Raw genomic sequence first — 23,832 nt, forward strand, 5'->3', positions numbered from 1 at the left:
TTGATATTTCTTTGATTTAGTGAAATTTATCCCTCTCGTGGACGTAGGTCGATTTTAACCGAACCACGTATATTGTGTTGTTATTGTGTTGTGCTATTTTAGTTTTGGTAAATCTGTTGTTCATTATAGACGACTTCAGAACTGATTTATCACATGTTTGATTTCTAAGAAGATCCTTGGTTTTTTTGTTACAAACCCCAACAAAATATTCTAGGGGTTTTTATGTACAGACATTAGAGAAATGGAGATTGGGCGCGTATTCGGATTTTAAACTTATTAAGTCCAAGGTTAAATTACTGTTTTTGATTGTCATGGTTAACAGGAAAATTTACGTGGAAGAAGTTGTTTAGCTAGAATAATATGCATTATCATCTTCGTCAAGTTGTATGGGAGTTTGAGTTTCTACTATGGAGGTTTGTTCAAGAAATTCGAGTATTTTGTCGTTTGGGATTGAAGATAATGAGTTGATTAGTATCCCATATTTTACCGAAATAACTAATTTTGCTCACGTCGAATGGTTTGCTGTGAAAGTGAAACATATGTCTTTTGGCCTCTTTAATGGTACATCGGTTTTGGCGGAGTCTCTTGGGACCTTGCCTTCGACTCTAATAAAGTTGAGAGACTCTTGTGCTTCGAAAGTGGATGTAGATATTTTTTGTTGAACCACTATAAAACTTGTGTTTGCGTTTTTTACTTACTTTTTTTGTTTTCGTAATTGTGCGGTGTTGTTATTATTCTTCCATTAAAGTAAATGATAGTTCATCTCCTAGTATCCCAACCCATATATTTAACTAATCATACAACTTAAAAAAAAAAAGTTAAACAAATCACTTTTATTTATTCCACTAAAATCTATCATCATTTAGCGAGAAATAACCCCAATAATTATCCACAATTAATTTATTAGTGACAAACCGATTTGGACAATAATCAACTATCACATAAATTCTTTGAAGATTATAGTATGTACATATCTGAGACAAATATATGCAATCCATAATGGATAAATAAATTACCACTTCAAAGGCCAATTAATTAATTAATTAATTCGATTAGAGTATAGATAACATAGATACGCAAATTCTGATAATATTAAAATATGAACCCAATTCAAAGGCCGGTTTGTCCAAATAAACAGATTTGGCTTTTCACAGATTTGAAAGGATTTATTTAATAAAGATTTTGTACCCAAATCCTCTAGAAAGATTCATCACTTGCATGTTTAATTATAATAACATACCAATAATACCTTATAGGATCTCCATTATATTTTCATACACAAGTGACATGTCCCAATAATTATCCATTTCCATTACTTTAATAACCCCACCCATTCTTCATAATTAAATTATAACCACATCTCAACTATATATATAACTGGATCAATACATCCATTTAAACATAGATCAACACAATGGGAGGTGTTATAAAATGTGATCTTAGAATTATTAGAGCAAAGAACGTCGAGATGAAGTCCGAGGGTCAATTATTTGTGAGATGCTTTCTCCCCGCAGGAAATAACCGTCGAGTTCGAATAGACACCCGTGAAATCTTGTTGGGTTCTAGTCCTCTTGTTTGGGACCAATTTTTCTCTCTCGAATGTCATGACAACAACTTTATAATGAATGAGACGATGCTTATAGTGGTGGAGCTTCGGTGGAGGAGCGTGGTACCAGTGATTGGGAAACTTAGAGGGTCGCAACTCCTTGGTAGGGCTGAGATCCCGTGGGACAATATTATGATGGATTCCCCGAAGATCATGAAGATAGAGAAATGGCTCGTCATGAAATCATCGGGTGGGGCTAAGCATGGTCATGATGTGAAGACACCGGCTGTTGAAATAAGTTTGATGGTAACGCTACCAGCTATAAATTGTTTGATCGGGGATGTAGAGTCGAGGAGGAAAAGGAGAAGAAGAAATAGGATGGTGAGTGGTGAAGAACATTGCGGGTGCAATAGCAATTCACTTTCGTACGAGGTTCTTACAATGGCGGCTGCCTTAGAGGTCTTGTAAGAGAGAACTTAACACAATGTATTACTCAACAATTTGTTGGCAATGACTTTCAAATTTTTGAGAACGCTGGGTTCCGATTCTTCTGTGGAGTGCGACTAATCCTCAAGGGTTAAGCATATAGCCCACAAACACACTTAATTGTTAACCAGGTTCAGAACTTGTCGTCTGACGGGTTCGAACTCAAAACCTTAGGAAGGCGGGGATATCCACATCTGTTTGTCACTAGGTTAGAAGAGGGGATAATTTTTTTTCAAATATCTTGCTAAATACATCACTTACCGGAATTGAATACTTTTCTAATTGTGGCCTTTTAATTCGCGTTCTATGTAAGAGAATTGTTTGAAAAATATGGAGTGAACGGGAGAACAATTTCCAAAAGAACTTTCATGATTTCCATTTTGGTGGAGTGACTATGACTAATCTTTCAACGTTGTAGAAAAACTTATTTTTAAGCTCGTATGGAGCGTGAAAAAGGAAAAAAAGAAGAAGAAAGAACCATCGAACAAATGCTTAAGAAATTAAGGAAATAAATATTTATAAAACGATGTTAACTAATAAGAGGAAATGGAGTAAAGCCCGGACATGTTTGTAATACATTTGCTAAGTAAATTCAATTTTGAGCAGAGGTCATTTGAGAACATAGATTTAGCTAGAGTTTTGAGCGATATGGTTTTCACATTGCATTTTTTTCTTGTATAATTTATATTGATTAAGTCATGTTAATTGATGTCGATCATGACTTAATTTGATGTTAGATTTTTTCCAAAAATATTTCCAAGGTCGATACCACTTTTCAGATCATCCATGATATGATCTACATGAAATTAACTATAATGTTTGTGATGTTTATATTTTATGGAAATACTTACTTCAATTATATATATATATATATATATATATATATATATATATAATTAAATGCTTGCATTTTAGTGTAAGGAGTACTCAGCGACATCATTCATTAATTAAAGGCTATGATAGGGTAACGGACAGCGAATCTGACGTGACATGTACGAGTCTACGTTGTATGAGATAGTTCGATTCTACCCATACAGGTAGTGTATTGATCCATTAAGAAAATGTCACATGTACAAAGAGAAAAAAATCAACAAATGAGGGAAGTGATTCTTTACTTTTGTGTATAGGTGTCACTTTATGAGTGAAATACATACATTGCCTGTGTGGGTACGACATGGAAAAATAATAAAAACAATTCAATGAAAAAGGGTTTCCCGTTCGCACTGTTCTTATTTCATTTCGCATCCTCTATCTCTACGCTCAATAGCATCTCTTTCTACACTCGATCGCATCTCTCGTAAGATTAGTTTCTTCTTCTTGTCTTTTGTTTAATCGCGAGCTCTCTTCCTTCCGTCAACCTAAGCACCTCAACTGAAGCTCTTGTAAAGCGAAATAGTACGTTTGAATCATAGTCGTTTCAGTTTTATTTCTCATTTTAGTGTTATTTTCAAGCTTTACGGTTTATTTCTTACTTTTTTAAGCTTTACGTTTATCTATCATTTGATAAATAGGAATCACATAAGCAAATCGTTGCGTTTACTGAATCGATGAAGAAATCTGAAGATAAAACTGAAAGGTAACGCATTTATAACTGTATTTATGAAGTATCGGTAGATAAAACTAGTATTCATATAGTGTTAATAGATTTTTGAGATTGTGATATAGTGTTTTAAAATACTTTTATTCATACTAATTCATATGTCCAACTTAAACCGTTTTTATTTACGATAGAGGATGTTAAAAAGTAGATAATGTAATGATTTGACGGGGCTTTGTGAATCGCGTCTCAAGATTTTCATGTAAATCGTTTGATAGGGTCATGTAAAATGAATCACTACTTCATGTAAAACGATTGACACCTTCATGTAAATTTTCATGTAAATCACTTGATAGAGCCGTGTAAAATAATTCACTACTTCATGAAAATTTACATGAAGTAGTGAAACTCTTTACACGCTTCAAGACGTACACCCAAATCTTGCACGAAAAATAATCAATGAAGGTGATAAAGTATCGACCTCCACCTGGAGTTGCAGTCCTCGTCGGCCCCCGCAAGTTTGAGTGAACATAAATGAGCATCTTCAGAGTCACCTCAATCAACCGCTAAAACTTCACCCCTCGTAGCTTTACCGTATATTTAGTTCTCGCATTACTCTAAATCATCAAGTTTCTCCTTACCAAAATAGTCTCTCTTACTCAACTCCTTCGAACCCCTCTCACGTGCCCCAATCTCTTATTCCATAGACTCGTGGGTGATACATCTCGAGGCTCCGCCATTGCCGCCATATCACCAACTAAGGTGCTGCCTTGAAAGACGTAAAAACTCTTATCTCGTACGCCTCTCATTACCACTAGCGAACTTTTTGTGACCCTCAATATGTTCTTCACACCCTTCCATGCAAAAACAGTTGGTTTAGTGAGCTGAGAGAGATTAAATTCCTCCAAAGGTACGGAATGTTTTATACGTCCGTCAATACCCTCTCGATTCCATCATGAGTCTTTAAACGCACTGTTCCGATCCCCATCATCCTTCAAGACTTGTTGTTACCTAACAAAAGCTCTCCCAGTGAAATCTTCTCATATTACTCAAACCAACTCTCGTTAGGTGTCATATGGAACGAGCACCCGTAATTTATAATTCAACGCTTGTCGGACTAGTTAGTGGAGAAACGAGAACATCCACACTTTCGTACACATTCTCGATCTTTTGAACAATCACAACTTCTCTGCTCTTCTTCCCGTCGTTACTCAAATCTGGACAATCTCGCTTAAAGTGCCACTCCTTGTCACAATTATAAGACTTAGTAGATTTCTTCCTAAAAGACTTCGAACGCCTCTTCTTCTTGCTTTTATTGTCTCTCCTCTCGATTCTCCCTCAAACCAAGAGTCCATCTCCACTTACATTTCTCTCTTCATTCTTCTTCTTTGGTCATTCGATCTCAAAGCACTCATCACATCATCAAGGATAAGCTCCTCCCTCCCATGCTCGAGTATGTCTACGAACGTTTCATACGACTTCGGTAAAAAATTCAAAAGCATCAGTGCCTTATCCTCATCCTTGTATTTCTCCCCGATGTTTTCCAAATCAAGGAGAATCTTGACATAATCGTCAAGATGCATCTACAAGTCTATCCCCTCAGCCATTCTAAACTTGAAGAATCTCTACTTGGTGTAGATCTGAGACAACAGTGTCTTAATCGTATATAAAGACTCCAACTAAAGTCATACCTATGTTGTTGTCGTGACACTAGCAACCTCTTGCAGCACCTTATCATTAAGACTAAAAATCAAGGTGTTATAGGCCCTTTCCAACACCTCCTTCTTTTTCTCCATGTCCATCGAGGTCGGTAATTGCAATTCCCCCTCGAGTGTTTTAGCAACTCTCATGTTGCCTAAGTGTGTCATCATCTTTATCTTCCATAATCCAAAGTCCTTCATCCCATCAAACTTCTCGATATCAATCCTAAAAGTTGACCACATCTCAAATCTTCAAAAATAATTGACCGAATCATGAAAACTCACCAAAAAATTGAACCGCGATTGTCTTTGCCCAACTTGACACTAATACCAGTTTTGGTGAAAAACTATCACCCTAAGATTGAAAACGGAATAATAGTAATTGTAATGGAATGTAGAACAATAGTGTAAGAGTAAGAAAGAACGAAAAATAACGACACAAGAATTTTACTTAGGTTTGGACCAACAATGTCTTACGTCCCACTTTTGGATAATCGATTCAATAGAGTTATAATATAGATTACAAACTCTAACTCTCTCTATTTGTTCTAGATTTTAGTCTCTCACACTCTTCTCATTTACAATATATATATATAGGCTTTCAGAATTCATAATTAAGGTAAAGATCATGTGATATCTTTGACATCTCCACCATAATATGATCTCATGGTGATTTAGTTGACATTTTCATAATAATAAGATTTGATTGACATCTTCACCATTAAGTGATTTCATGTCTTTTTGAATTCAACAAATAATCGCACATATATTTCTTCCTCTTTTTGTACATAACATTGAGGCACGCCAAATTGGACTTCAAAACCTTAGGCCCAATTCCACATGTTTATATATGTGCGTAATATTATGTTTATAGTTTCCACTATGCAACCCTAAAATCTTAATTACTTTAGTTTAATGCAATTATAACAACTCCAAGCATAAATGAATATTGGTATAACAATCTTCTTTCATTTGGGATAAAACATTCCAAAATATAACATTGTTAACCCCCCCCAAAAAAACCTTTTACATCGGTTTCCGTGAAAATATCGAGGTTCGAGAAATTTAATATTGGTTTGCGTGTCAAGAATTTTCGGTAGAGGTCAACAGACAATGGGTCTGGGTCGAGGCTTAGGATATTTGGTCTAGGTGCTGACGTCCATCGATCTAGGTGCTAAGGACTCTCGGTCCTTAGCTGAGATTACCGGTCTAAGTGTATAAACCTTTTGGTCCTGGGTTAGCTTTGGGCTAAGTTTATCGATCGAGGTGTATAAACCTCTCAGTCTTAGGCTAGCTTTCGGCTAAGTCTCTCGGTCTCGGGTTTGGGAACTCTCGGTCCCAAGTTTGAGACGCTTGGTCCAAAGTTAGATCTCTCAGTTCTGGGTCGGAATTCTCGGTTGTGGATGATAATCCTCGGTCAAATCTCTTGGTCCTAACTCAAGAACATCAGTCCAATATTAAGAACATCAGTCATAGGTCTCAGTCCTAGGTTCGAATTTCTCGGTCCTAGGTTTCGGTTCGGACCAAGGATCCTCGTCGGGTCTCTCGGTCCTAGGCTAGCAAGCCTTGATCCTCAAGAACACAAAGATTCAGTTTTATAAATTCATTTTTTTAACTTGGATTCTTTGATCCAAGGGTTTGGGTAGCTTCACAAAGCATCTAAGAACATGTTGATCATCACCTCAAGGCATCAATCGACCTGGATGATGATCAATTTGTTCAAAATAGTTTGTGATAAAAAAATCGGGTTTTTGTTTAAAATTGTTTTGAAGTGTAAGGAGCTATCAAATAGCTTTCTTATACTACATATATTTGATTGGTACCAAAACAAGAACATTGGCTGCTTATTTGAACCAATTCAAGAAATCAAAATTTCAATTTATTTTGAAATTTTTGGTTTTAATCAAACATGATGCAAATAGTTGTCTAACATCATTACCATCATGTTGGGATGCTTTCTGAGCTGTGATTCAAAATAATTAACTCAAGAACAACAAACCCGATTTTTGGATTTTTAAAATTCAAATTTGGGTGAATATGAATTTTAGATCGATTGATCGGTTCTATCTTATATAGTTTCTAAATGATCTTATGATCAATATTCAACCATAAAATACCATAAACAACAAGCATATAAGCTTATGTAATTTGAAATATAAAAAATTCAAATTCAAACTGTGAATATGAATTAGAGGGTGATTGGAACCTTACCAAGGATTGAAGAACACTCCTTGATCCTTAGGGAATCTTTTGGGATGCTCAGATCCAACTTTAAGGCTTCAAACAGAAAATTCAAAAAATCCGAAAGTTGTAAACTTTAATTGCGAGTTTTTGATTTTCTTCAATTTGAAGGGGGAGTTGATTCCTTGGATTGGGGATGACTAAGGGGTCTATTTATAGCTACCCTAAGTCGGTAGAGTCTCCAAATGGCCTGAATCAGCCAAAAGTCATTAATGGATTTTAGTTGTTATTGGCTTAAGTCGCCGGAATAGGGATGAATCATTCCTATTTTGATAGGAAGGAGTGATCATCATGGTAGGGTGATCATTCTGGGCTTTAAATTAGCCGAAAATGTTGACTAACGAGGGAGTTCCAAAAAGATAAGATCAAACACGGGTCTTTGATCTTATCTGCTCCGGCATCGTGTTGGAGACAAAGGTAGCGCTCAAAACGGCGTCGTTTTGAGCATATTCATGCGTTTCGTTGGCGCTCCGTCCAGCGTAGTTGTGTTTAGGCGGTCCGTTAGCGTCCTGGCTAATGGGGCGTTATCCAATCTGATGCCTCGCGCGCGCGCTTCTCCTCGGCTACAACGGGCTACGCGGTTGCTTCCTAGGCGTTAAATGAAAATCTAGCGCTCATCTGATGGTTGCAATTCCTGCTATAGTGGATCCTTCGGGTTTCGGTTGCACAGGATTACTGATATATATTTTATTAAATCCTTAAGAGTTTATTTGAAATTGATTATTTTTTTACTTTTTTGCTTTAATTTTGATCTTTTTAAATACACAAAATATTAAAAATAAATATGGTCAATATTTTACTAATTTATTTTATTTATTTATTTATTTGTATATTTTAGGGTTAAATAAATAATTTTGGGAGATGAAATAGGTACCTCATTTCATCCTAAATTATTTCTTTGAATCCTTAATTATTTTTTAAAATTATTTTAAGATAAACGAGTACAACATTTATTTCAAATAATTTTATTTTTATTATCTTGTCTATTTTTCTTAATTAATTAGACTATGGATATCACAATAATTAGCTTAATTAATTATTTTAATTGGGTTTTGATAATGAGATTAATTATTTTAATTTTATTTATTCAAAAATAAATAAAAATAATTATTTTAATTTTATAAATTGATTTGTAAATTTGTAATACTTACAAACATATAAACCTCAAATTATAATTTCTCACTTTCTTGGATTTTCTTTTCTTAATTAGAGTTCTAATGAATGTTCGACTTACACTTAGTGCCCAGTTATATATTGACAAAATATAGAACTATTAATTTTACAGTAATTAACTCTTTTCTTTGTAATCCTTTACCTAAAGGATTTGAATTGTTGCAAGATTTATAGACTTCAGTTTGAAGTTTGAAAAAAATGGGAATCTACCAACTAGGAAAGGAACAATCAATCTATAACAAATGTAATAATCAAAACTAATCTTAATTCTATCCATTTTATGGGATTTAATCAAGTTATCATCTCTTCCTCTGAGAAACCACTCTAGTGTTCCCGCTGGATACCTTGATGAACTTTAAACTAGTTAAATTTTAATTTTATTGATGGAAAAAAAACGGTTTAAAAGATTAAATGTCACCGATTCGATTTTTATTTAGAGTACTTTAAGTTTGTGGATGACATAACGGTGAAAAATAATACTAACTTCTTATTTTCAAATATATGTATATATAACTAAAACATGTACTAAGCACCTTTAAAATTAAAAAATCTTTAATATTATCAAAATTTGAATTTCAAATAATACAAACTCCCCAAATTTGAATCCTAAATAATAATATTTTTCCAATCCTTAACATCAATCTCTCCACTTTTAAGTGTATAGACCTACTCTAGAGTACATGACAATGAATTTATTTATGTTGAAATCTTGTTGTGCACTAGATATGTCAAAAAATATGGTCTCTTCACTAGTTGCATACAAGATGAGATGTGTAAACTTATTCTTAGGTAAAAACAAAATATTATAATAAATGTGAGTTTGAAATTTTGACGTTTAAGATATGGTTGCGTAACACATTATTTGTTTTTTTAGCTCATTGATATCATCATTGTTCTGTCAATTAATAAGTTGACAATAAAATTATTTTTGTTAGGCTATTTTCATATTCTTTATTTTTTATGCTATATTGTTTATTTGTGGTATAATTAGTCTCTTTTGAATTAGGTATACAATTTTGAATCCATACAAATACTAAAGTCTAAATAAATACTTGTATGTTTTTTTAGTGAAGTATTCAAGTATTTCTAAGAAGAGATATATTATTTAACAAGTATATTTTATATTTTTATGAAAAATTGATTAGTTATTTTAAGCCAAAATAACTTCGGAAAAGAAAAAATTATAATTATTTATCGAGACTACCATATAATTACGTGAATTAAAATTATAATAAAGATGTGAAGCGGTAATACCAAATTTGATATTAGTTAAAATTTACGATTGGATCTCGTAAATGTTTTTGTCCATTAATACTCATTTTTTTTATTACAAAAGAGATTAAGTCAATGTGAAGATTAATGTTTTATAATAATTATATAATTACAAACACCTCTAAAAATTATTAAAATAAAAAAGTGAAAGTAAATTTATTTTTTATTTTATATAAATAATATAATGTATTAAATGAAACTTTTAGGTAAAAAGATTATTCTTTTACCAAATATAATTAGTTTAGATATTTTATCATGAAAAAAAAAATCAAATGAACATTCAATGTGTTTCACTTTGTAACTCATTCTTCTAGAAAAATAAAAGTTCTTCTATCTCCTTCATCTTCTTCTCTCTAATTGCTTCCTTTCTGATACTAACATTACATTGCAGATTCTACACTTGAAGTTCTGTTCAATTGACAACGATCAGCAAGTTAGCAGATGATTCAAACTTGATCTTATGGAGATTGATTGAGATGTTTCGCTAATAGAATCGTCTTCTTCAATGGTAAAAACCTCAAGTAAACATTATTAGGTTTTTATTTCAATTCAGAGAAACTACTTTTGGATATCCGGATCTGGGTTCTGGGTTCTGGTTAGGGCTCCCATTTCTTCTTCCCTGTTTTCAATCTGTTCTCTTTCACAGTGGGGAATCGTCGTTTCTCTTATGTGTGCTACACAGTCAACAACTGCACTCCTGTCTCTTGATTCTTGAACAGGTTCTTTCTTTTCTGTGTAACTTCTGTTCGGGAGGCAATGGTGGTTACTCCTTGGTAGTTCAATTGAATCTGTAACTGCTTATTGGGAGAGGTATGGATTGGGAAGAAGAATATGATGTATACTATTATTCTTCTGTTTGATTTGTGGGTTTGTTTTTTATGGTCTTAATGGATATGTCATTCTTTCTACTTTGAAGGAATACAGTTAGTCATGATCAACAAAGATGGAGAAATCAATTAAGCAGTCGGGTTTGCAAACTAAGTCATATTTGACAAACTTACGTCCCATAGACAAGTTGTTGGTTCAGTGATGTTACCTGAGAAAGATATTATCATTTCGGTTGATAAAGAATCGAAACATGAGGTTGGACGAATCAGGCATAAAGAAGTTCCCACGCGAAAAAAATTCTTATCTTCTAAAGCTCAAAACAATCAAACATCAGTTTATAGTTCCAAGAAGATTGACAAACCAGAAGATGGAGATGTTGAATCTCAAAAAGTGAAAGAAAGAAAACGAAGGAGAAGGAGAAGGAGAAAGAAACATAATTCTAATTCAGAGGCAGATGAATCTTTCCGGTTGCAGAAAAGGACGAGGTACCTGTTAATAAAAATGAAGCTGGAGCAAAACCTCATTGATGCTTATTCTGGGGAAGGTTGGAAAGGTCAGAGGTACAACTCTTTCTTCTTATTCTTCTTTTTTTTATATAAAAAAAAACATTCTGTAGGTAGAGGTGCATTTAACTTCTAATTGCTTATTAACTGTGGAAGCACACTTTGTGTTTATATATATAATTTTTCTTTTCGCATTTTGTTCTCTTGTATCCAGTCGCGAAAAGATCAAGCCAAACAGGGAGCTTCAAAGAGCTAGCAAGCAGATTTTGAAATGCAAACTTGGAATCAGAGAAGCAATACGTCAGTTACATTTGCTCAGTGCTGTAGGTTCTATTGAGGATTCTGCAATTGCCCCAGATGGATCTGTTCACCATGAAAACGTAAAAGCTCATTGTACATCTTCAAATTTCTTTGAATAGCTTGTGAATAAAATCACAATCTAATTGTTTGATTGAGTAGAAAAGTTAAACCTTTTGATACTGAAATGGTACACTATCATTGTCCAAACATATGTTGCTATAGTTTTGTCTGTTTAGAAATCAATCAATACTTGTAGCTGTTACATTATGTAATTATCTAGGCCATTTGTTATGCTTAACCTGGATGACATCTAGGAGCACTCCATTTGCGAGCAAACGGAAGTGTGGATGTGCTCACAATCACTGGTATGTATCACTAGATAAGAATATTAACATTGATTTTTCTTGTCTATTTTTGTGTAGATAATCTGTGCAAAGTGCAAATTAAGAGAAGCATTTCCAGATAACGATATTATACTCTGTGATGGGACCTGCAATTGTGGTTTTCACCAAAAATGCCTTCAGCCTCCATTGTTGACTGAAAATAGTGAGTCTTAGAATTAATGTTCCTGCATAGATGTTTGTTAGAATATTAGATGATATAATATGGGTTTTTATTGATTGCTAGAATATTTGATAGGTGAAATCGTCACTTTGTCTAAATGAGTTCATTTTCTAGTTTTTCGATTAGGTTGATTTAGTTTAATCAAAAGATTGATCAATTTCATTGAATAGAGTTGAATATAAGTGTTGGAATCTCAATGCTCAACAATTGGCTGAATATACTTAAAAATTAGATTTAAGATTTGATTTTTATAATGTTTTATACTAATTCATTTAATATATATAGTACATAATTTTCAATTTTATCAAATAACTATTAACCCTGAATGCTTTATATAGCTCACTAGAATTTATATTAGAATATGAAACCTAAACCTTTCCGTACTCTCCTTCAAATGCAAGTTGGTAACCATTTTAGGAAATATGTAACATCAAATTAACATTGATCATCAAAGGCTCTTGAACAACTCCAAGCTCAAGCTGTTGGCTAAATTTTCATCTAAAACATAATGAAATATGAGCTATAACAACTTTCTGTCTTGTCTTGGAAGTTGTTGTGGACTGACAATACATCAGCTACCACAAATTGTTGGCTTGAACTTCAATAGTAAAAACTGAAACCGGATTCAACTGACCTAACAATGAAAATCATCTGAAATGAAGAGAAACAAACATATAAAAGAAACCTTGTAAGATGTAAAGCTGTTATGACAAATTCCAAACATTGAGGGAGAACATAGAAAAATAAATAAAGGAGAACCTGATTTATAGGAATTAGATGGAAAAAGAATCATAGATAAGAAAAACAACAAGGTCCTCCACTTGTTGTGGCATTTGGTGGGGTTAGGTTCTGACTAAAGGAACGATATCATGTAGAAACACATGAGTATCTTCTTAATAGTGAACTTGATAATTATGAGAACTTATCCATCCTGTGTAGCTCAATGGTAAGGGGATCACTACCTTGAGTTCTTAGTTCTTACATTTGATTCTCATTGGAAGCGCCAAATTGAAGTGAGAGGTCATGTTGGGTCGTTGTGCTAGCTTCCTCCAGGGATTAGTCGAGTTGTGCGAAAAGCTAGCTTGGACACCCGGGTTACAAAAAAAGGAAAAAATAATTGTGAGAACTTAATTTTTCTTATCAAATAGATCCTCTTTAGTTTAACAAAAAAATTCCCATAGTTTTTGTAATATTATTCATAACATATTTTCACTGTATTAATGTAGGTTCATGTTAAGCTTAATCTTGCAAATAATTGTGCAGTTCCACCCGGAGATCAAGGATGGTTTTGTAGGCTTTGTGAATGTAAGATGGAGATCCTAGAAACAGTGAATGCTCACCTTGGAACAAGATTCCCTCTGGATAGTGCTTGGCAGGTTTATTGCTATGTAGACAATTCATGCTTCGTTTTGTGCTATAATTAACTGTTTTGTTATCAAATTTTGTCATTATAATGACCTGGAAAAATCTACATTTGTTATGTTTGCCAAAAATCACATTGATCTAGAAAATAATCTGGATCATGGTCTAGGAAAAATTCTCTATACCAAATCAAGCAAAAATTACATTATAATTTGGATCACAGTGTAGAAAATAATTTTGGATACCAAATAAACCAACACAATCAAACTATAATCTGGATCATTATTAAAAAAAGCAATCTACATACCAGTTCCAAATAGGCTCAATGCTGTTGTTGCAGCTTGTATTTTTATTTTTTACTCTCAGTTCTCTTTTAACTGAATTAAAATGGAAATATATTATGTGTTGGAGGAATAGGATATTTTCAAGGAAGAAGCTTCTTTATCTGAAGGTGGAGATGCTTTGCAAAATTCAGAACAAGAATGGCCTTCTGATGATCCTGAGGATGATGACTATGATCCTGAAAAAATAGCAAGCAGCGGAAGTTGTAGCAGACTGGGCTCTGAAGCAGGTGATTCTGATGATGGAAACAGTTTTTGTAGTTTAGGTTCATTCCAAGGCAAAGCCCTTGTTGAATCAGAAAGGGAAACAGAGAGAAGCAACAGAAGTCAGAAGATGTTTGATTCTGTTATTCACGAAGATTCAGATCAAACAGCTGTAGGTGATCTTGTAACTGGCCCTCGACAACGAAGAGCTGTTGACTATAAGAAGTTATACGATGTAAGTATTCGAAGCACTCTTAAGTCAGAATGATTCACTTCGTGGGTGAAATCCAAACCATTAAAATACAAGTCATCACATGTCATAAGTTAGTCAAAGTATATCGAAATGAAAGCGAATAAGACCTCGAAGAAGTCAAGAGACAACGTCAGAACTAATGCTCCAATTCGATGTTCTCGAATGAGCTTAGGTCAATAGGAATATGTACTTCCTTAGCGATATATAACCTTGCTTCATTTGTCTCTCTCCCATCATAGTTAACACCGCGTCACCGCTAAATAGTCTTGTTTTTTATTTGTCAAGTTTGATTTAGCGATCTTAGCTTTCCATTTTTTCTGTCTCCCGCACAATCTCAGAAATAATTTTCTCTGATGAATCCTCACCAAAAGTTGAAATCCATTTCTCATAGATAATAATATCCCTTCACTACGCATGCGACTCTCCCACTCGATTCGCTTGTTATAATCATCCATGGGGTTTTCCTCATGAGCGTTACCCGTACATGAATATGTAGACTTATACAAGCTTCAATGTTGTTATTACTCTTTTTTTTCTTTTGCATAGGAAATGTTTGGGAAGGATGCTCCCATCAATGACATGATGAGTGAAGATGAGGACTGGGGCCCTACTAAGAAAATTCGTAGAGAAAAGGAGTCGGATGCAGCTAATACTCTTGTGACTCTCTCAGGAAGCAACAGAAAGCTTCCCATTTTGAATTCTGAAGATGGAAAAGAAATATGTACTGAAGAAAAAGCTAGACGGTCATTTCTCAGGATCCCACCTGATGCGGTTCAGGTAGTGATGCTTCATTTTCAATTTTTAATTAATGGTTTGCATGTGATTGGCTGTTCTTGTAGAATGTTTACATTCTCGGTATGTACCAGAAACTTCGCATGGTGTTTGCTGATAATGAACTTCCGTCCAAAGCTGTTAAGGAAGTCCTTTCCAAGCAACTAGGCCTTGAATCTGAGAAGGTAAAGAATTCATTTTAAAGGTACAGCTTATCAAACGTGAAGTATAACCCAGTACTCAGCACTAGAAAACATTGGGCATATCTAGTTATTTTGTTACAATCTCTATCACAATCACGGAACACATTGGAAAATCTTTAAAGTTAAAATTGAAAGAATTTTTTTTATATATAAGATTTTTTGGATCATAATCAAGATATTGTGGTTTTTTGCTTCATTTTGTATAAATATCATCTTTTGGATCATGATCCAAATTATAGTGTGATTTTTTACTTCATTTGGTATATAATATTTTTTAAGGATTAGAGCTTAGAGTTAGATTATTTTCTTTGAATATTTTAGGTCCTTGTGATTTTTAGCAAATGTAAATTTTCTCAAATCAATATTGAGATGAAAAAAATGCATATCTGCTTGCTTTACATTTAAGAAAAAAATTCAGTATGTTCCTACTTTGAATCTTTACATATTCTCATTCTTTAATGTTTGTTGCCCAGGTAAATAAATGGTTCAAGAATGCACGATACATGGCACTTAAATCTAGAAATGTGAGATATGCATTCCTCCTTAAGTTGGTGTTCTTATGTTGTAGTGTACTCCATTACTAATCTCATGCCCTATACAGTTTCTTGACTTGTTCTTCCCTTAATTCTCTATTTACAATTCAATAATCAACGTTTATTTTTACTTATTTAGCTAGTGTAATCATTTGCCTTCTTGTTTGGGCAGTGTGACCAAACCGACGAATTACAGAAAAGTAATCCTGAATTGAATGAGGACTACAGATGCCGAACTGAAGAAGAAGACAAAACTAACCATCCATTGGTCATTTGTGATATTCCATCTGCAACTGCCGTCCATTCCATTTGCATTCACTCCCCGACTGACTCTCCGAAGAGTAAGGGTGATAAAAATAGTTCAATGTCAATAACTGATGAAACCAAGGTAAGCCAATGAAAAATTAATCCCACGGACACTCAGAGATTCTTTACTAACCGTGATTGTTGACATTTTTCAGGTTGACGTAAACATTGGCAATGATGTTAGTTTGAAACCTTTGAAATCATTCTCGAAAGGGAAGAAGAAAATAGACACTAACGTTAATTGCAAAGAACAGGAGGATGCTGAAGCTCAGCTGGAGAGGGTATGTAAAATGAAAGGCAAAGTGGAGGCATTAGAGCAGGTTTTATTTGGAATGCCATATCTTATTACTTCAGACAAAGCTCAAGTATCGAAGGAAAAACAACACAATATTATCTACTTGCCTGTAACTGAGCTAAAGGAGAAGGATTGATCTCTTCAAACATCTCTTGCCAGTTAAGTAATCCTATTTCCTAATTCTTCTTCAGTTTTTAGGAAATAGAGTTCAAAGGCTTTATTATTATTATGTTAATAACTATTTGGTGTATTCAGAGTATTTAGTATTTACTAAAATTATGCATAGATGAATTACTTTTTCTTTTTTTGTTGTATATTCACAGTTTTCTTTTACTATATAAATTATTCAGTTTAGTATTTATTATGGCTGGCTAAAAACGGAGTTGTTTTGACATTTTTATTTGACCAAGACAATCCTCATTCTTGAAAACACTTTTTATTTGTGTTTTTGATCAAGGTATAGACAATGTTGAAAAACTTAGTCATTTGGACTGATCTAGGATTTATTGGTTGTTTCTCTTCTAGATTCTGAATTGAAGGGGTCATGCTAGCCACCCCGGGAATAAATTCGGGTCAGAAAAAGAAATAATTAGCATGGTATATTTGACATAAATTGTTTGAACTAGCTGAAAGATTTACTAATGATCATTTGTTTAGTTTAAAAATGAGAAATCAAGTTTGATATGTTAGTACATTGGTTTCATTTAACATTTCATCTTGTTTTTTTTCATCTAGATGTTGATCGGGATGACATTCCATTTGAAAACATAGTACATCTGAAATTTTAATCCGGCTTAGATCCAGATACGCCTTTCAAAAGGTGTCGTTCGATTGGGTCTGGTTAGTCTAAGGTGTATAACAATCAATCAATCAATGTATCATTGGTTTGTAAGAGTTTGAAAGATGCCCTATGTATGGTGTATTGAGTTAGCCACCCCTTTTCATATCTCAATGTGTATTTTACAATAGACACTTTACATAAAATGCAGACTATATTACAATAAATAGTTTTGAACATTTTGATCCCCTTTATAGTTTTGATGATTATTGAACTTTTTTATGAAATTGGTTTGCAAATAGACTTGGGGAGAGATTTTTTTATCTTTACTATATCTTAATGAATTTACAATGAAATATAATCTTATACATCTTTAATGTCACACTAGTGAGTATATTATTATAATTATTTTATATACTTCTAACTATTAAAATTGAAAAACTAGTTATACTAAATTATTCCTTAAATTAGTTTATTAAATTTATTTAGTTATAATTTGTTTTGAGTAGTTTTTTTATTGAAATTTTGGTATATTATGTCTAAATTGATCAAAGCTATCAAATAGATCTTCTATCCTATAAAAACAAATTGAGTAAATCTAATTTTTTAAGTGAAGTTTTACTATTTTCAAATAATTTAATACTAAAATAACTTATTGAGACTATTTTCAAAAAAAAAAAATTCTCATCTTTTGTTATTTTCTCAATCTAGTAATTCAAGTATTCAAATTATTAATTAAAAATAATATTATTCTCACTCTATTATTTGTAATATTTAAAATTATTAAAACAGTCATAATTTTTTAATTGTTTTCTTTAAGTAAATCATAATAAAATTATATTATTTTGAATTAATCTACATAAAATTTTGAATTAATTTTTATAATTTTATAACTCTAAAAGAGGTTAACAAGTTACGTTTAAATAAATTATTTTAAATAATTAAATTCTTATTATTTAATTACAAGTTTACTTAGTTTATAAATTACTTTAATTTTAAATTATCGATTTTATTTTTTTATTTGATAAATAGTTTCTTTATTTTGACTGACTTGTTCCATATTACCTTAATTTACATTCAAAATTACCTTAATCTTACATGTTGCATCAAAGGAGTTTTAGAATTTTTTTTCCTTTTTATGGGTTTAATGATTCCCTATAAAAAAAATAACACAACTTCTTCTCTCATTTTTTTAAATAAAGGAATATGTATTGATTTTGATGTTTAAAGTGTAGAACAACTTTCGTTTTCTTCTAAAAAAACACTCAAAAAGTATTATTAGAAGGACTAATAATGACATTATTTTGAAAATGGTTCGGCATAATAAAGTGTAAAAATGACTTTTTCGGACGAAAATATTCCTTCGCGTCACGCAACGCGGAGAGATGACCTGATAATATTTGCAAAAATGACCTCACATGATGTGACGCACCCCTTCGCGTCACGAACACCATCGTCGCATGACATGAAGGAATATTTTCGTCTTTAGACAAGCCAAATATGTCATTTTTGCAAACTTTATCAAGTCTGCGTCATTTTCCAAAAAATGGTCATTAGGGTTATTTCATCAAATTTCCCAGTAAACGAGCACAAATTAAAAAAAAAAATCGGTAACATCCAACACAAACAATAACAAGAAAATTAATAATATATTCAATAAAGATAACATAAATATGACATGAGTTTGAAACCAAGCTAACACTATTCTTTAACAAACTTAATACCAACCAAGACAAGGACAATTGTGATTAGGGATAAGAATTATAATTCTTCCTGCGATTTTCCATTCGAATTGTCTCATTATAACGGTTTTTCCCCGGTTTGATCGGTAGTTGACTAGGATAAGGTGGAGATGATATCTGTGTCCCCGTCTCGACTCCGTCCCGATCTCACTCTAAGTATACCCTCGAACACTAATAAATACAATTAAATATATAACATCGCCAATCTATTTACTTATTCTTCATATTTATAAGAGTTTTAAGCCTAATATATATATATAATAATAATGTTTAATTTCAAAGTGTTTGGATTATCGGGTCGAAGAGTTGTGGTTAATTTTGATATATATGTGAGAGTAAATTGATATTTGGGTTGGATTGTGGGTTGACCCGCCTATAAACTTAAAATGGTTAAAAATAAAATTAAAAATGTTATATGTATCTTTCAAACTTACAAACTAACAAACAAGTACAAACATTTAACCAACTAGGCTAATAAGACTTTATATTTTAAATTCAACACCAAATTTAATAAACGTGGAACATTTTTAACAATATAAGTTTTGGTTAATCGAAGTAAGTAAGGTTACGCTATGAGAGGTCGATTGGGGGATTGATGGGTCAAAGTGAGAGTAAAAGAGATTTATAACGTTGGAGATGGTTGATTTGACCGAAATGAAATTGTGCAAAGTCACACAATATGAGAGGTTGATTAGGGTGTGGATAAATATGGAACAAGATGGATAGTTATCAAAAGTGAGGATAAAAAAGGCATGTTGTATATTGTAAAATATGTGAGGAGATGGGTCACGAGATAAGAGGTTAGTTGGGATTGGTAACTAAAGTGAAGAGTAAAAAAGATTTATGATGTTGGAGATGGTTGATTTGACCGAAGTGAAAAGGTAATGTCACATATGAGAGGTCGATTATTGGGGTGGATAAATGTGGAATGAGATGAATGGTTAGCCGAATTGAGGATAAAGAATATCGGGTTGTATATTGTAAAATATGTTAGGAGATTAGTTGTTTGACGAAGTGAAAACAAAGTCTCGAAATGAGAGGTCGATTGTGAATTGATGGATAAATGTGGAATAAGATGAGTAATTAGTCAAAGTGAAAATATGATAACGAGATGAGAGATCAATTGGAATGAATAAATGTGTAATGAGATTAGGGACGGATAAAGCAAAAGCAAGGGGTGAGGTGGGCTTAAGCCCACCCCTAGCTCATTCATAATTTTTTATTTTATTTAAGCATTGTTTGAGAGAGAGAAAGAAAGAAGAGGTTATATTTATTTTATTTTTATTTTATTTGAATGATTGTTAGAATCGGAATCAACGATAGAGACGGGATCTAACTACGTTGAACGCTTACACACTTTGTTTGATATTAACTCTATTAGAAATTAATATCCGTTTATATTCTTCATAAGTCGTCATAAACTCTTGAACGGAGTTCAAGTGCGAAACTGTTTGTTTAGACTTGAAGCAACAAATAGATGGAATTGAAAGAAAAGAACACAAGACACAAGAGATTTTATGGATGTTCAGAGTAAAAAACTCTTATGTCATCCCTTCTTCTCAACCTTGAGAAGGATATTCACTAGAAGATTTGGTTTGAATACAACACTTGTACAAACTCAGTCGGACAACAAGGACTTAGACACTGCATGTTTTTGAACTCCTACCACACAAACACTCTGTTGAACAGAAACAAATTATGTCAACTTACAACACTGAATACTCACGCAGAATAAGCAGTATGTAATACAACTTTAACACTCTAGAAAACTTGTAAGCTCTTAGGACTTGAGAACTTGATAGAGTAGTGAAAATGCCGGTGTAAGAACCGTCAAAGGAAAGTTAATAACTGATTAGTGCAAGTATGAACCGGTTTCAACTGATATGTTAAAGGTGTATTCAAAGATTTTCCAAGGTTATGAAGCAAATTGTCCTCTGTCTTCTTAAGTAGGCAAACTGCAACGGACACATAACGGACATATTTGCTTCAGAGGACATCAGTCCTAATTTGATTGACTGAGTTCCAAAATAGAACATCAGAGAGGATCCTCCTTTGATCTTGTTTGTACTATATGATAGAAAGCTAAATTTTCATTAATGGGATTACGATGTATGAGGAACGTATAACTCAGAGGGTTTGACTTGTCTTGGTTCATAGCAGTCTTTTATAGGTCTGATTCTATTGCCGTATCAGACTTCCCATAACGAATTCTTAACCAGGAGCTAAAATTGATTAGGTACAGAAAAACGTTTATCTAGAATACCGATCTTGTAAAATACCGGACACGTCTTGTGTAGAACTAAAGTGATAAAATGTCGGGGACGCTTAGTATAAAATCATGTTAGTAAAATACCGGAGACGTTTATCCAAAAACCGATTTGAATAAACTATCGGACGCACCTCTTTATAAAATACCGATCTCATATATAAGAACCGGACACGCTCCATAAAATACCGAAGTCATATAAAAACGGAAACGATTCTTTATAAAACCGATCTCATATAATATCGAACGCGTGTTAACATAAAATCGATCTTGTAAAATACCGGACGCGTCTTTATAAAACCGATCTTGTGAAATACTAGACGCGCTCCAATATAAAACCGATGTTATATAAAATACCGGACGTGTTCCTTTGCATAATAACAAACTTATATAAAACCAAAAACTCTTCTTGATATAGCACCGATCTCATATAATACCGATTTGGAGAAATATCGAATTGGATATAAAACCGGTAGCGTCTCTTTGTAGAAACCGAAGTTTGATCAATTACCGGACAACTTTTCTTTCCAGTTTTTTTCAATCTGCACAAAGTTAATTTAACACAACTCAGTTTTTATTTATACACTATAAATTGATTAAATACTTTAACTTAACAATTTGAATTTTAATTATGTTTTAAAATTTGTTTATACAATTTTTTAGTATTTTACAATTTGTGGATACTTTTTATCTTTCAAATTTATTTATTTTCTTTATATTAAAATTATATTTTATAATAAATAAACATTTTATTTAAATAATTAATATTAAAGTAGTATATTCTAATCTTTCAAAAATAATAATATTATTATTATTTAGTTACTTTCACTTTTTTTTCTAAATTATATCTTAGGATTTTTTCAGTTACATATTATTTATTTTTTAATATTTTTGGTTCAAAATATTATTTTTTATTTTTTATAAGTCCACCTTAATGGTTGAAAAGTTTTTTATTATTATTTACCTGTTACAAATTAAATTTGAAATATTTTATTATATTTTATTATATTTAATTATATAAAAATTTAATTAAAATTTTACTTTATTAAATTTATTTCAATTTCATAATATATATTTTTTTAATATTCTCTTCTATATAAGAATGATTCACTCTCAGAGTATCGAGATTTAGGCCATTATAAAAATAATATTATTTTATAGTAGAAAAGAAATATGGCTCCTTCATTTTTTTATTTTCTTTTTTTAGTATTTTCTTTTATAAATCTAAAAAAAAAAGACTAAACCCATATTCATACATCGTTAAATCTATAATTTTCTCATTATATTATTCAATCCCATTCAAAAAAAATTAAATTTAAACCAATTTTAATTATTGGATCCGTCTCTGAATGAGATGTATAGTTAGCCGAAGTAAGAATATGATGTCGGGTTCTATATTATAAAATATGTGAGAAGATGAGTTGTTTAATGAAGTGAAAGTAAAGTCTTCGAGAGTTGTGATTGGTGGATAAATTGGAATGAGATAATTTTTTATTAGTCGAATTGAAAATAAGGTAAAGAAATAGAGGTCGATTGAGAATTTTCCTAGTTTTTTATAATAATATAAATTTTCAATATATATAATATTAAAAAATTCGTTTATATAATTTTATAAAATGCATATTTTGATTTTTTTTAGAAGATATAGTATAACAAATGACGGATCCAGAAATTTGAGTTGAGGTGAGCTTAAAAATACTTGGGGTGTGTTTAAGAAAATAACAGAAAAATTAGAGATAAAATGAGTGAATTAATTAGATTTGGTCAATTTTTTAATAATTAGATAAGGAAATAATGAAGTAAATTAAAAAATTAGGAGGTCAGGTAATAATTTAACCGTAAAAATAAAATGTTTTTTAGGGTGGATTCAGCTCACTCAAACCCTAACATAGATACGCCCCTAGGTATAATATTGCACCGCGAGAATTCTCCGAAACCGAACAGGACGAGAATGATAGTAAAAAATATCTCTGAAGTAGTGGGGCTAAATGATAAATGATCCCTAATTGTGTACTCTAAACAAACTAACACTAATATAAAAGTTTCATGAAAAGGGGTTGGGTGCAGGGACGAATTTATGTAGGGGCTCGGGTGGGTTGAAGTCCACCAAAAATAAATAAAAAAATTGACGGCTCAAATTTGACTACACCCGCTAATTTCTTCAAAATTTTCAATATACTTTAATGTAAAACTTACTTTTATTCGTTAGTTTTATTCGTTAGTTTTATTCTGAATTTTCTCGTTATATTTTTAAGCTTAACACTAAAAATTTTTTAGGTTAAATTTTTTTAAGTCCACCCCAATCCTATTTTCTGGGTCCGTCCCTAATTGGGTGGCTTTAGATGGTCTGGTCCTGCCAATAATAACGATCCTCATTTCAACTTAGGATTAAATTTTATGTCCATATTAATAACTCCACTTCAATTAAAAGTTGAGTTTCAATAATTGAAGATGAGAGTCTATCCATAGTATATAACATGTTTCAAACATATGTTTAATGATAAGAAAAATATCTCTTTTAACATATGTGTATGTTTGAAAATGACAATAAAATCTTTACAAGATAAGATATTTTTTTTGAAAGAGAAATTGAAAAAAAGGGTCTTTCTTAGCCAAAAAGAAAAGAAA

General features: G+C 32.2%; 2 protein-coding genes across 4 annotated transcripts; both read left to right on the forward strand.

Annotated features, from left to right (window-relative positions):
- The first annotated feature begins 1,414 nt into the window (after positions 1-1,414).
- LOC124939301 lies at positions 1,415-2,014 on the forward strand. The gene has a single exon (XM_047479786.1). The coding sequence runs from the start codon at positions 1,415-1,417 to the stop codon at positions 2,012-2,014; it is 600 nt and encodes a 199-aa protein (XP_047335742.1).
- An 8,264-nt stretch (positions 2,015-10,278) lies between these two features.
- On the forward strand, positions 10,279-17,435 carry LOC124938233 (pathogenesis-related homeodomain protein). 3 transcript variants are annotated; one of them, XR_007099399.1, is made up of 13 exons: positions 10,279-10,765; positions 10,872-11,343; positions 11,501-11,666; positions 12,009-12,132; positions 13,414-13,526; positions 13,930-14,292; positions 14,857-15,087; positions 15,177-15,266; positions 15,758-15,808; positions 15,990-16,205; positions 16,279-16,576; positions 16,944-17,015; positions 17,154-17,435. XR_007099399.1 is itself a non-coding variant. In XM_047478639.1 (12 exons), the coding sequence occupies exons 2-11, from the start codon at positions 10,985-10,987 to the stop codon at positions 16,552-16,554; spliced, it is 1,989 nt and encodes a 662-aa protein (XP_047334595.1). In that variant the 5' UTR covers positions 10,279-10,765; positions 10,872-10,984; the 3' UTR covers positions 16,555-16,576; positions 17,154-17,435. The 3 variants fall into 3 exon arrangements, 2 of the variants coding, with proteins under 2 accessions (XP_047334595.1, XP_047334594.1); XM_047478639.1 differs by lacking the exon at positions 16,944-17,015; XM_047478638.1 differs by lacking the exons at positions 16,944-17,015; positions 17,154-17,435 and having other exon boundaries at positions 10,280-10,765; positions 10,880-11,343; positions 16,279-16,776.
- Positions 17,436-23,832: the final 6,397 nt, after the last annotated feature.

The sequence above is a fragment of the Impatiens glandulifera genome, chromosome 5 (genome assembly GCF_907164915.1).
Source record: "Impatiens glandulifera chromosome 5, dImpGla2.1, whole genome shotgun sequence".
NCBI lineage: Eukaryota > Viridiplantae > Streptophyta > Magnoliopsida > Ericales > Balsaminaceae > Impatiens > Impatiens glandulifera.